The 15,472-nt window shown below is 38.9% G+C and overlaps 1 protein-coding gene across 4 annotated transcripts in view; it reads right to left on the reverse strand.

Annotated features, from left to right (window-relative positions):
- LOC126285330 (microprocessor complex subunit DGCR8) overlaps positions 1–15,472 on the reverse strand; it is a 228,841-nt gene that overhangs the window by 12,365 nt on the left and 201,004 nt on the right. For 3 of the 4 annotated variants that reach the window (XM_049984644.1, XM_049984645.1, XM_049984646.1), the window contains exon 12: positions 8,322–8,516. In XM_049984644.1, coding sequence (XP_049840601.1) covers positions 8,322–8,516 — 195 coding nt within the window. Of the gene's footprint in view, positions 1–8,321; positions 8,517–15,472 lie in introns of those variants that run through there. The other variant, XM_049984647.1, reaches the window with a different exon arrangement.

Genomic DNA, 15,472 nt, shown 5'->3' on the forward strand with positions numbered 1-15,472 from the left:
AGCTTATTAATTAGGGAGTATGATGGGTGTAGCAGCCTCTCAGGCCCCTGCCTCTCCTGCCTAAACCCAATTATGATGATAAAAGATCCTGGGACAGAATTTACTGGTTTCCTGAAGCTACATGTAAATGTTAGTCTTGAACTTCCCCACCCCCACCTACAAAGTTATGATCACTAACAAACTTGAAAATACACAGAAATTTATGACAAATGAAGACATTATGCACTGCTGCTGTAAGGAGAAATTAAATGTAACATTTAACAGAATATGACAGTTACGGAATGTGCCACTGCAGATCCTGCTTCATAGGATTTAGCAAGAATGGGACTGCAACATGAAGGGCTGCAGAAGCTGCAAAATTTCCTCTTTGAGATTTTAATAAGTTCATATTCACTGCTGGTGAAAATACAGCCTTTTGGTATTGTCTAACAGCCTTTCTGTAGCTGGCCTACCGAAATTTCAACCTCTCCTGCATACAGAGCACAATGCTTAAGACTGACTAGGTTCTAACAACCAAGTGACCACCATGATAAGGACTCCACTGCTACCACGCCAATGGCTTTTCAGGAAGGCAGGTGAGCTGGACACACTCTGCCCTTGGGGTGAAAAACTTTCCCTAAAACAAGATGAACTGCTTGTTGTCAATTATATTGAAAGTCAGATCTCAGCTAGAATGATGGATGAAGGCTGCAGTGACTAGGAATCTTTCAATTGTCTTGTATCTGCTTGCCAGTGAACATAGCTCCTAGGTCATCAAGGAAGATGTTTTTATGTGCAGCAACACTCTCATCCTAAAAGAGTTACAAATAGCTATGGTCCAAAAACATGCTGACTGTCTTTCAAAAGTCCTGCCACAATCAAAAAGTTGTGATGAGGCAGGATTGTGATATCTGGCACGTATGTGGTAAGTGTATATTTGATCGTCTTGCTTTGTATTTTGGCTGTAGAACAAGTCAGCTGCTGATCTACAACCAAGCAGTCCTATTTCGGGTACACTCTGCTCACTTCATATGGGGAAGGAAGCAGAACAAGAGCCCTTAACATAGTCAGCTACTTTTTACTACCAACTGGATGGCTGTGTCCAATGGTATCACCTCAGTGCTGTCAAACAAATGAATAGTTTGTAACACAGAATATAAGAACACTCACTGATGACCTCGCAAATGAGAGACCCGAAGGAGAACAGCTATTTCAGGTAGAAAGTTAAAAAGATATAACACTGACATAGCAGCACTCCAGGAAATCAGACTTTATGAAGGGGAACAGTTGGATGAACTTTTCCTTGAAGGGAAAGCTACCAATGAGCACCAAATACACAGAATAGGCCTTGTTATCGATAACAAACTTTTCAGGAACCTGTTGGAGCTTCCAACTGGGTATAATGAACATCTCATGAAATTAAGACTTTGACTGAAATGGAACCAGCATGCCACAGCAATCAGCACATATGCCCCACTCTAGATACTAAATATGATATGAATGATGTTTCAACATCATTCAAATCATATTTAGTACCTAGAGTGGGGAAACATTCTATTCAGATCTGAATGACATCCCATCAAACATCAACTGCCAGGACAAAATAATCTTATTTGGCCATTTTAATTGTAGAGTAGGTAATGATTACAAAGTTTGATTGGTGAGAACGGAAATGGCAATGGCATTAGACTCCTTTCGAAATGTACTGAACATGGGTTAAGAATTACATGTAGCATCCTTCATCAAAAGAATCACTTTAAGACATCATGCCCGTATCCTTCATCAAAGCAGTGACATCTTACGGACTACACAATTGTCCTTAAGATACAACACAATGTTCTCATAACTAAAGTGAAGGTAGGAGCCAATGGCTGTTAGAAAGATCATGACATAATAGATTGACATGCACATGTCACTATTCCACAAGTGGAGAAAACAAAAGAAGAGCTGTTGACACACTTGATACCAAGAAGCTGGGTAACTCAGAATATGCATCAGAGGCAGCTTCAACAGACAGAGTCGAAGGAATATCGCTAGGAGACCTTCGAGACAGCTATTCTGGCTGTTTGTGAAGAAACATTGTGGTATAAAACTGCGAAACGTCAGGACTGATGTGTTGAAAATAATGATGAAATTGAGGCAGTGATTTCAAAAGAAAGGATAGCCTTGCAAGTATGGCAAAAATATGTGAACACACTTGTGGAAAAGGAAGCATTTGGTCTTGCCAAAGCAAACGTACAAAGAACTACCCATGCACTCAAGAAATTATAGTGGATAGCAAAAACTTAAGAATTGCAGTATCTTGCAGAAAAAAATGTGACAGTTCTCCCAAGCTACAAAAGCAATTTATGATCTCATCACCTTTGGAAGAAATCCACTTTGGTCCATTGATAAGCTAGAATATATTTATAAAAGCTCAAAGCTCCATCATGAACAGATGGAAAGAAAGTTTTCAAGATCCAAATCAGGGATCAGTGGTGAACAGATGTACAACATAATATACTGTCCAGTCACACTAATGTGAACACCCCCTGTGAGATGTGCAAGAAGAGAGTCAGTGATGTTCTGGAAGGTAACAACTGCGATGTGGAGGCATCCCAAATCCAGTACTGGGGCCAGCTGCAGTTGGTTTCTTGGTTGAGGACCAAAGGCAAGAACAGCCAATCAAGGGGTCCCACAGATTCTCTATTGTGTTTAAATTGGGGGAGTTTGGTGGCCAGGGGATTAAAGTAAACTCATTCTAGTGCTCTTCATACCTTGCACATACACTGCGAGCTGTGTAACACGTTGCAGAGTGCTGCTGGTAGATGCCATCATGCCAAGGCAAAACAAACTGTATGTAGGGGTGGACATGGCCCCACAGATACATGCATACTTGTGTTGTTCCACTGAGCCTGCCAGAATGATGCAATCACCCAAGGAATGCCCTACAGCCTGGAACCTTCTGATGATTACTGCACGGTGTTTGCTTTTATATGTTTCACACCGTACACACCAATGGCCATCTGTTCAATGAGCATAAATGGTGAATCATCTGAAAAGGCCACCTGTTGCTGTTCAGTGGTCGCCCAGCTGTGGTACTGGCATGCAAATTCCAGCCTTCATCACTGATGAACAGCAGTCAACATGGGTGCATGAAACAGGCAGCTGCTGCAGAGGCCCATATCAAGCAATGTTCACTGAATGGTTATTGGGGAGATGCTGTTGGCTGCCTCTTGGTTCATCTAAGCAGTCAGCTGCTCAATAGTTGCATGTTTCACCCATAGACTTCTCTGCAGCCGTTGTTCACCCCTGTCACCTATGGCCCATGGTGCACCACAGTTGCCTCGGCACTGGTTTTGGATAGTGCCATTTTGCGATCCATGGTATACTTCCTTTTGCGTGTTAAATAAATCACTGTTTCCACATTATGACAGTAATTGCTCTATTTTCCACATACCTCAACACTTTTTTTTTCACTACTAATGCTGCTACATGCCACCTATGAATATTTATTGTAAGCTGATGTCTAACACAGGTAATGGTCACATGAATGTGAATGGACTGTAACAAACAAGTAGCAGTCAAAGAACAATTTGGCTCTCTACCAACATCAGATGAAGTTAAGTATGCCTTCAATCAAGCAAAACAACACAAGGAAACAGAAACTGATGATCCAAGCATAAGGTCTCAAAACAAAGTGGTGAATAGCTCATGAGATACATATTGACTGTTAAAATTTGGGACTGAAGAATGTATAACTTCAATATCTGCAAATATTTTCGCTAACTAGCTTGAGAAAACTAATTGTTCAAATTCTCACAAACTGTACTATGCCCTTAGTGGAGGAATCACTACTATTGAGCCAGTGTGACTAGGAGCCTTCTATGGAACTAGAGATATGGTTTTTTTTATGTGTGTGGGGGGGGGGGGGGGGGGGGAGGATGGGGATGTTTAGAGTACAAATTAATTTGCAGTATGATGTAAAATGACTTGTTCCATATCATGATAATTTACCATGCAACTTGTTCCATATCATGGTGATTTACCATGCAAAATGATTCATGCAACATGGAAGAAAGTAACTAACTGATTGGTTGTATCAGCATAATAATGCATCATGTCATAAAGCAGCATCTGTGAGGCAATAATTTGTGGACAATAACATTTCTGAAATGGACTGGCCTGCTTAAAGTCTAGACTTGAACCCAGCGAAAGACTTTTGGAATGACTTAGAATGTCGACTTCACTCCAGACCCCAGTATCAAATTTACTCTCATCTTTAGTTGTAACTCATGTGGAAGACTGAGCTACCATTTCTCCAGAGATAGTCAGACACCTCATTGAAAGTGTTCTCAGAAGAGTTCAAGTCACCACAAACGCTAAGGGTAGACACATCCCATAATGTCTACTAACATGATCAGTTAGTGTAGCTTCAGAAGTTCAGTACAGAATTAACCATGCTGGCCCAATAATATCACGAGTATTTGACAATCACAATGTCAATGTTGCAAAAAAGACCCTCATGTACAATTCAACTGCTGTTGCCAACCCTCTATATCACGGCTTCACAACATACATGCTCGCGGAGAAAGCTGTGAGCAGCACGGCGCGAGCACGGAGCAGCGCGAGCACGCTACCCCCAATACCGGACCAGAGCGGAGAGTGGGGGAGTGTCACGTGGGGCACACAACAATTGCCGCCGGTCAATGTAAATCCGCGGCCACCTACAGGGATATCAGACATGAATTATTACTGCGACAAATGAAACAAATAAAGGACAATATACATGTGCCACATAATTTGATTAGCTTAGTGTATGCCTCTACATTCGTATTAATTTGTGAACTGTTACACAATAAAAGGTGTCACTGAAGTGTGGGATTCTCGGTTATCTAGTACTTTTTGCCCTTTACAATTGCGTCTATGTTCAGAATAATTGTTCTTGTGCAGTTTAAATTTCGATCAGACAATGCATTTCTCAGGCGCGTCTTGTTACATTTCATTGCAGAGAACAGTTGTTCACAAACATACGTGGAACCAAACATTGATATTATTATATCCGCCAGTTTGTGCAAACGAGGGAAGTGTCTGTAGAATTCCAAAATGTTTTTCTTGTTCTGAAATTCGTCTCTGTATTCTCTGTCACACTGCAGGTCAATAATTTCTAGTTGTAGCTCAGGACGAATCTCTTCAATATTCGCTGAATATGGAGAGGAGAACAGATCAAAATCACTGTCTAGTACTGTCAGATCTTGAAAGCGTTGATCAAATTCTTCCTTAATGGCAACTAAACTGTGTGAATAACGTTCACAGTCTTTGTGAACATCTTGCATGGATGATAATTTAGGAAAATGGGCTAGATTTCCAGTTTACAGCTGACTCACCCAAAGTGTCAATTTCATTTTAAAAGCTCGTATTCGATCTATGAAATGAGTAATTAGCAGATCTTTATCTTGTAGTGAAACGTTCAAAGCATTCAGATGGCTAGTTAAATCTGCTAAGAACGCGAGATCACATTTCCATGAAGGCTCTTTCAATTCAGGAACACACGTTATTTATTTCCATGAACATAATTATCTCATGTAATAGGCAAAAATTCGATTTAATAATTCGCCATGACTAACCCAGCGGTCCTCGCTGTAATAAGGCAGGCTACCATACTGGCTTTCTACATCCTCAAGAAAGCTTCTAAATTACCTGTAGTAGCCCATGCTTCCTTTTATAATTGGTTGTATGAACAGCATCACTCATCACATTTTTTAGAGTGATACTCTTTGCACATAAGTTTTCCTGGTGGATCACACAGTGAACGCCCCTTATTTCATTCAGCACGGTCAGTTTTTTGCATTTCTCCTTCAACAGCGCAACGAAACCTGATTTTTTCCCTGTCATCGCTGGTGCACCGTCTGTAGACACTGAAACTAAAGAATTTCAAGACAGACCTATATATTCAACACTACTTAAAATATCACCTCCGGTTGTAGTGTTCTTCATGGCTACTACATCGAGGAGCTCCTCCCTCACCTGAAGATCTCTATTAACACCTCTAATAAATATGGCAAGCTGCGCTGTTGCAGTGATATCAACACTTTCGTCCAGAGCTAGAGAATACGCCATAAAATCTTTACAGATATTTTCAAGCTGGCTCTGGACGTCGTCTGCCATGTCCTGTATGCGACGCATAATGGTCATGTAAGATAATGACACAATCCGAAACTGTTCAACTTGAAATGGACACAAATGTTCCGTTCCAACTACCAAACATTCTTTTATTAAATCGCCATCAGTGAAGTAGCACAGGGATTTTGCTAAAAGCAAAGCAATTTTGTAACTGAGAGATGCCTCAGTTGATTTTTCTTCATTGTCGTCCAGATCTTCTTCGGATACCTTCCATTTAAAGTTTAATAACTTCCTGTGCACGATCTGTTCCATCACATTTTCCACTTCCATAGTCTTTCGCGTGGTACGACATATAATGTCGCTGCAAATTAAATTTCCTAAAAGAATTCAGTGTTTTGTGACATACTAAACATTTTGCAACACCATCTTTTTCTGTAAACAGATACAGTTCCTCCCAATGGGGGGGGGGGGGGGGGGGGGGGTTGAACTGCGAATGCATGGTTGGGGTTACACAACGGCGACTTGACATGACTCTTAACCAGCGAAGTGACTGTTAGAGCTGATCGTAGTACTTTAAACGTTACACAGTCGCGCGAATTCTATAGGCACGCTGTGGCCCTATTCAAACGTGTGCGCTCCCTCCCTACTCCGCGACCTTGCACCTGCTCGCGAGCACGTGCCTGAGCAGACGCGAGTACTCACGCTCAAAACTGGCCAGTTGTTAAGCCCTGCTCTATATGGATCTGAATCCTAAACATAACACAGAAAGCATCTTTAAAAGCTCCAACAGTGTCGTCAGTGCCCTTGAGGAGGGTTCTGCATATAACATGGCACGACACATGCCAAATGTCAGCATCATTGAAGACAACTGGTATAGAAACAATGGTTTTAAGAAACCAGTTACAATAGTCAGGGCATGTAATCCACATGTCCAATAATCGCATTCCCAAACAGGTGTTTTACTATGAATTAACTGTGAGCAAATGCTGTATGGGAGGTCAGAGGAAAGGATTTACAGATGTAATTTAAGTCTAATATGAAGACATGTCACATTAATGTAAACAACTAGGAGACCTTTGCCTATGACTACTCATCCTGGAAATCACTAGTCCATTGTCAGATAGTTCTTTTCAAAGAAAGCAGCTGATGAAGAGTAAGTGATATAAACCAGTGTGGAAAAGAAAAGCAGCTGGTGTGACAAAATGGAAGGATGCAACTGCTCCACTTGGGACAATCTGACATCACTATGGCAAACTGTGTACCTGTCATGCTGGACTGTACAGTCACCTCCAATTGCACAGCTGATTGGAAGACTACAAGGATGTGCTATGATGAATCACTCTGTACATCTAATGTTGACATTTTAAACTGATAGTTAATGCAATGGGAAATACTGGCAGAACATGATCAACAGGAGGAGGAAAGAAGACCCTAAATCCATGTAGGATATGTTCACCAGGAGACAAGCATAACAGAAAAAAGGTGTTAATTACTGTACCACAACTACTGAACTCGTACCCTTATAAGAATGAAAATACAGTAGATGAATTTGCCACAACTGACTTAAAAATTGAGTGGCTGTCTCTCTTTGTTATTTCTAACTGATACTATAAATTTAGCTGATCTGAAGAACAGATAAGAGTGTTGTTTTGGTTTATTTTGTGGAGAAAATCCTCAAAGTATTACGACCTCAGCTATCTGAAATACAAATTCCACTACGGTCACCAAAGTGCAGTCAGAACAGAAGACAGAAATAACTGGTGGTAACAAAAGAAATGTTAAGGATAAGAGTTTGTAGTTATAGAACACAAAACATATTAGGATCTGTCTTACTCAAACACACTGTCTTTCTTACTCAAACACACGGAGACAGAAAAGAAAATAAGTATTTCACATTCAGGCAGTAAAATGTTCATTCTCTGTCAATTATTAGAATATGAACCTTCGGTACAGGCAACAGCAGTTTCATAAAGGAGAATGAAGATATGAATTTGGCAGAGGAAAGAAGTAGGAAACCAACTGTGGAATTGACCACAGACTACCATAATTCAGACGTTTCAACCAAATACTGAAGAAAAGTTTATACGGAACTCTCAAAAATATTAATAATGAAATTGAATGAGTCAAAAAATATGTCAGTGGCTCTGCAGAAAGTCAACAGGGAGAAGTTTGGATTTATTGAGGAATTACAAGAACTAAAAGGACAGAAAAGAAAATAATAAACAGGATCATTTTATTACCTTCATAGCCTTTAGTTTTTTCATTTCAGTCTTTAGTTTGTTCAATATTGCAAAATTTGGAGAATTAATTGCAGCTTTACTTTGCAGCAATGTAATCTCCTGTTCTTCCTGTTTTTTCTCCTTCATGCTTTTCACTGAACGACTGCCATAGAGTCGTAATAAAGACCCCCAGCTTGTAATATGAGGATGTAGGGCCTGTAGAAAAAGAAACATGCTTTAGATCAATGCATGTAACATAACATTTGCATTTCAGTAAAATGCCTTATATTTATTAGAAACACTAGCTGTACCCAACCATGGTGTTCCTGTGGCTCAGTCTGGTTATACGGAAAAAAAAGCACACATTTCTAACGAGTATGAGAATTGACTACAAATGATAAAATCCTTCTCCACTTTCTTTGTCCATCTCCTACCCCCTCTCATCTCTCTCTATCTCTCTATCTCTCTCTCTCTCTCTCTCTCTCTCTCTCTCTCTCTCTCTCTCTCTCTCTCTCTTTGTGCTGTCTATGTCCATTCCCTTGAGACTTTTGCTAACAGTGTTTCACTATTATAACTTGGTCAAGTACTTTTTGAGATTTTTGGTAACAGTGTTTCCACCTCATATATTACATATATTAAAAAATATATAGCCTATGTCTCTGCTTCCCCCCCCCCCCCTCCCCCCCATTAGATTATCATGTAAAATTTTAAGCACATGCATCTAGAGCATTTCAAGATTTTTGGCAATAATGTCCCACCTTTACATATTACATATTTATTTATATACTGTATGTATTAATGAAATAGGTACATAAAACATGCACATATTCAAATGCAACATTGTGTAAAAATTTGAAGGCAATCAGTGAGGAACTTAAGATTTTGAACAGATTTTTAGTAACAATGTTTCCCCTTTATATATTACATACTATCTTTTGTATACATTAAAGAAATAGGTATCTAAAAATTTGTGTATTTGAAAGCCACACTGTTTCAAAAGGTCAAACCAATCAACGAAGAACTTATAGAGATTAAATATTCTGACCACATGAACATTTACATTTTTATTTGTACAGACTGGCAAATAAAGACTATAAGAAATGTAGAACAATACTGTGCCCTGATTTTGTTCTTTCTTAGACATATTTTATGATAAATTGTTTGCAAACATTTGACAGTAATATGATATATGTTAAAATTTCAAGCAATTGCAGTAGAATAACATAATCATATTTCTGAGCAAAATCTCTCACTTTAGTATGTAATCTGAATATGGAACAGATAAAAATAAATGAAACTGATAAAGCGAAAATTATATTTACAGAACTACAACCAGTAGCGTCTTCCCAAAGTTGTTCTTGAATCATCAAACACACTTCTGCCCAGACTTCAAAGTGAAGGACTAAGATGTAATAGTTTCAACAAATGATTTTTCAGAATAAACTGTTCATTCAGCTCCTCAGTCCTTCAATATGTAACGATCCCACAACCCCTTTTTTTTTTTTTTTTTTTTTTTTTAAGTCAGTTGAAACATGTAAAATAGACACACACTTTTCATGCAATCCAGGTGAATGAATGAAGACTAATTTGAGAGGAGCTCTACAAACATGTAGCATGCATATCATTACTAATATTTTATTATGTAATTCACTGTATAATACTGTCAATTTTCACTAATTATCTGTGTAATACCCAGCCCTACTTCATTCACATCCACAGAGCAATCCCCTTCTAAACTGCTGCTTTTATATCACTGAAATACAAGTATGACTTGCTTTCATTCATCTTGATGATTATGGTGATCACCACCACTACCAGTACTTATTCGTCCCATTTGTTACTACTCTTCAAATTTTCCCTTCTGCAACATTCTTCTCTTCACTGGATTATTCTTTTCTGCTATTCTGTTATCACACCAAGACTTGTATGTCTCAAGTTTGATCATTCTAAAGTCAGCAGTGTCATGCAAGAGTACCATTCTTAAAGTATGCTTATCTTCTGAAGTATGAATACCCCAGAAAGCCAAAGAATGAACTTGGCTTTTAGGAGACTTACATTGTGTATTGGAGGAGGTAGTGTTCATAACATAGGACTTGTAGGTGGAGATAGGTGAATCATTTACAGATCATTTCAAAGATAAAGTAGGATTGGAAGAAGAGTTTGAGAGACTATTTTTTTAAGTCATCAAACTTTTCAATAGTTTAATGTTGTCCTCCATCTTCTCCTATTTTATACTAATCATTTTATATAATGTTGTCCTCCATCTTCTCCTATTTTATGCTAATCATTTTATATCTATAAAGTTACTACACCCAACATGCCCCACAATCTGTTCTGCATTTTCTAGTATTTGCCTGGTACCAACAGTCCCCCAATTCTACCGATCCTTCACTGAGTTAACTTTTTCTACATATCACAGCAGATATCACACTAATCGGTACTTCTTTTCCTCAGCTAATCCTTGTACTACTTCTTCATTTTATATTTCATCTGTCCCCTAAATTTTTAACAATATTTGTTAGAACCAATTTAAAATGTTTAAAGTTTCCACCACTATGGATTTCGTTTCCACCTAAAACTACACACATGCTGCAAACCCCTGTGAAGTGTATGGCAGAGAGCTTCTTCCCATTCCAGCCGCATGTGGAATGTGGAAAGAATAATTGCTTAAATGCCGCTTCATATGCTGCAATTAGTCTAATATTGTTTTAAAGTCCCTACAAGAGAGATACTTAAATGCGTGAAGGATATCTATAATTATTCACTTAATAATGGTTCTTGAAATTTATAACTAGACTTTTGCAGGATAATTTGCATCTATCTTCATCAGTCTGCCAATCCAGATTTTTCAACATTTATAGGATGCTCTACCAGAACCTGTGGCCTGTGGTTGTTTGTGTAGCCATTCTTTATATGAACTCCAGACATACATTTTCGGGAAATTCCTCATTGCCATATTTACTGAGTGACTATTTTGATAGCATTTCTGCAGTAGGCGTCTTGGCATTGAACTATAGGAATACAGTAAACAATCATATTCAAATTAAGAAAGAAAGAGGACTAACACTGGCAACATGTAACAATATAAAAGAAAAAGAGGAGTCAAACACTGAAGGAGGTCTCTAAAAACAAGATTTAATTGATGAAACACCATCACTACAATTTTTCATACTCATTGCTGAGTGCTGTGACCCTGCATTCCACGTAACTCCATCCCAGATGGATATCAGCTTCACTTAGAGCCTGCTAAAGAGGTAGACTGGAGAACTTCTTGACTGTATCTACCTACCTGCTTGCTTGCAGTTCTGCTAGTTGGAATCATGTCTGCCATCACATGGTTATTTTTCCTACATTTTCTCCATCTCACCTCACAATATGACCAAAGAACTGGAGGACAATGATTTGGTTGACACAATAAGGAAGGAACCTGGAGATATGAAGATGCTCAATAATGGACACATTACAGTAGTTCTTTTTATGGTTCATTTTCTATGCAGCATGTCTTTGGGCTTGAGGTTCCAAGTTTCACAACCATGAAAGAACTGTTTCAACAAAATAAATTTTTGTTCTGTTCATTATCGGCCCGTTCTGCCAGATCTTTGTGATCTCCTTCAAAGCCACTTGCCTTCTCATCCACATTCACAGCTTCCCTTGCTGCAGATAGTTGACTCTAGACAGATGAAGAAATGTGTAATTTCCAATTTCTTTAATTGACCTGAGAGTTGGTAGTGAACCCCCTGATCAATTACCATGAGTTTGGACTAGCAAATATTTATGTCTAATCCATATGACGGACTAATGTCCTTTAAATTTATCACTACCTCACAGCAAGATCATCTTTGCTGTTGGCTAAGAGCACGGTGTCATGGGCAAATCGGCAGTTCTGCAAACTAAGAACTTTCCTAATGTCATGTTCAGCATAAATGTTGAACAGCTGGGGGGGGGGGGGGGGGGGAGATGATAGGACACTACCCTTGTCTGAGCCTTTAGACACATTGCAGCAATCAGACATGTCAGCACTTGCCCCCACAGCTAAGAAGTGCTCATTGTACAGACTTTTCATCAGTGCTATCAAACTCTTCAAGCAGCTGTCACAACTTTTTTCCCAGACAACACAGTCAAACGTCTTCCTGTAGTCAAGAAGTTAAGACTCAGTGCTTCCTAATGTATCACATTTGACAGCCTCCTTTGTGTTGGCCCTTCCTTAATTTTTGTTTTCATTCCTTCTCTTACAATCTTTTAAATTTGTTCATTTGGTACCATGAAATTGTTGATATAATTCTCAAAGACATAAAAGTACACTAACAAGGAAGATCATCACTTCCGCACTACTGTGCTAATTATCTCTACCGATTCAAGTGTTGCATTTTGGTGAATGACCAAATCTGACAGGTCTTGTCCAGCAGACATATGACACACCCCAAAAGTGTTCCATAGACTGCACCTCCCCAATGTCACACAGAGTGCCCACCTCATAGACCCAACACTACCACAATCTTGCTGCATCTACTCCCACACTTATTTAGTGCCACTGTAATGGAACTGACAAATAGACATCATTTATTTTATTATACACTAAAGTCATGTTAAAAAAGCTTTTGCTTAAGATAATACTAAGTTAGATGTTGCAATCAATAATCGATATTGGAATTGTATGTTCTTTGTAGCTTACGATCGTGATCTTTGGTCTACAACGGGTTTACGGGCACTTGAGTGTTGGCCACAGTTGAATGTAGTTGTGTATATAGTTTCGGCAATAAATGTGTTTTTGATACAAGGAAACCGTGGAGTACTGCGTCATTTTTCGATAGTCCAGTAATAATTAAAAAACCTGCACCTCTTCTTGGACCCAGAGCAGGAAAGGAATCACAGCAGATATCACACTAATCGGTACTTCTTTTCCTCAGCTAATCCTTGTACTACTTCTTCATTTTATATTTCATCTGTCCCCTAAATTTTTAACAATATTTGTTAGAACCAATTTAAAATGTTTAAAGTTTCCACCACTATGGATTTCGTTTCCACCTAAAACTACACACATGCTGCAAACCCCTGTGAAGTGTATGGCAGAGAGCTTCTTCCCATTCCAGCCGCATGTGGAATGTGGAAAGAATAATTGCTTAAATGCCGCTTCATATGCTGCAATTAGTCTAATATTGTTTTAAAGTCCCTACAAGAGAGATACTTAAATGCGTGAAGGATATCTATAATTATTCACTTAATAATGGTTCTTGAAATTTATAACTAGACTTTTGCAGGATAATTTGCATCTATCTTCATCAGTCTGCCAATCCAGATTTTTCAACATTTATAGGATGCTCTACCAGAACCTGTGGCCTGTGGTTGTTTGTGTAGCCATTCTTTATATGAACTCCAGACATACATTTTCGGGAAATTCCTCATTGCCATATTTACTGAGTGACTATTTTGATAGCATTTCTGCAGTAGGCGTCTTGGCATTGAACTATAGGAATACAGTAAACAATCATATTCAAATTAAGAAAGAAAGAGGACTAACACTGGCAACATGTAACAATATAAAAGAAAAAGAGGAGTCAAACACTGAAGGAGGTCTCTAAAAACAAGATTTAATTGATGAAACACCATCACTACAATTTTTCATACTCATTGCTGAGTGCTGTGACCCTGCATTCCACGTAACTCCATCCCAGATGGATATCAGCTTCACTTAGAGCCTGCTAAAGAGGTAGACTGGAGAACTTCTTGACTGTATCTACCTACCTGCTTGCTTGCAGTTCTGCTAGTTGGAATCATGTCTGCCATCACATGGTTATTTTTCCTACATTTTCTCCATCTCACCTCACAATATGACCAAAGAACTGGAGGACAATGATTTGGTTGACACAATAAGGAAGGAACCTGGAGATATGAAGATGCTCAATAATGGACACATTACAGTAGTTCTTTTTATGGTTCATTTTCTATGCAGCATGTCTTTGGGCTTGAGGTTCCAAGTTTCACAACCATGAAAGAACTGTTTCAACAAAATAAATTTTTGTTCTGTTCATTATCGGCCCGTTCTGCCAGATCTTTGTGATCTCCTTCAAAGCCACTTGCCTTCTCATCCACATTCACAGCTTCCCTTGCTGCAGATAGTTGACTCTAGACAGATGAAGAAATGTGTAATTTCCAATTTCTTTAATTGACCTGAGAGTTGGTAGTGAACCCCCTGATCAATTACCATGAGTTTGGACTAGCAAATATTTATGTCTAATCCATATGACGGACTAATGTCCTTTAAATTTATCACTACCTCACAGCAAGATCATCTTTGCTGTTGGCTAAGAGCACGGTGTCATGGGCAAATCGGCAGTTCTGCAAACTAAGAACTTTCCTAATGTCATGTTCAGCATAAATGTTGAACAGCTGGGGGGGGGGGGGGGGGAGATGATAGGACACTACCCTTGTCTGAGCCTTTAGACACATTGCAGCAATCAGACATGTCAGCACTTGCCCCCACAGCTAAGAAGTGCTCATTGTACAGACTTTTCATCAGTGCTATCAAACTCTTCAAGCAGCTGTCACAACTTTTTTCCCAGACAACACAGTCAAACGTCTTCCTGTAGTCAAGAAGTTAAGACTCAGTGCTTCCTAATGTATCACATTTGACAGCCTCCTTTGTGTTGGCCCTTCCTTAATTTTTGTTTTCATTCCTTCTCTTACAATCTTTTAAATTTGTTCATTTGGTACCATGAAATTGTTGATATAATTCTCAAAGACATAAAAGTACACTAACAAGGAAGATCATCACTTCCGCACTACTGTGCTAATTATCTCTACCGATTCAAGTGTTGCATTTTGGTGAATGACCAAATCTGACAGGTCTTGTCCAGCAGACATATGACACACCCCAAAAGTGTTCCATAGACTGCACCTCCCCAATGTCACACAGAGTGCCCACCTCATAGACCCAACACTACCACAATCTTGCTGCATCTACTCCCACACTTATTTAGTGCCACTGTAATGGAACTGACAAATAGACATCATTTATTTTATTATACACTAAAGTCATGTTAAAAAAGCTTTTGCTTAAGATAATACTAAGTTAGATGTTGCAATCAATAATCGATATTGGAATTGTATGTTCTTTGTAGCTTACGATCGTGATCTTTGGTCTACAACGGGTTTACGGGCACTTGAGTGTTGGC

This window comes from Schistocerca gregaria, chromosome 8 (assembly GCF_023897955.1).
Source record: "Schistocerca gregaria isolate iqSchGreg1 chromosome 8, iqSchGreg1.2, whole genome shotgun sequence".
NCBI classification, from domain to species: domain Eukaryota; kingdom Metazoa; phylum Arthropoda; class Insecta; order Orthoptera; family Acrididae; genus Schistocerca; species Schistocerca gregaria.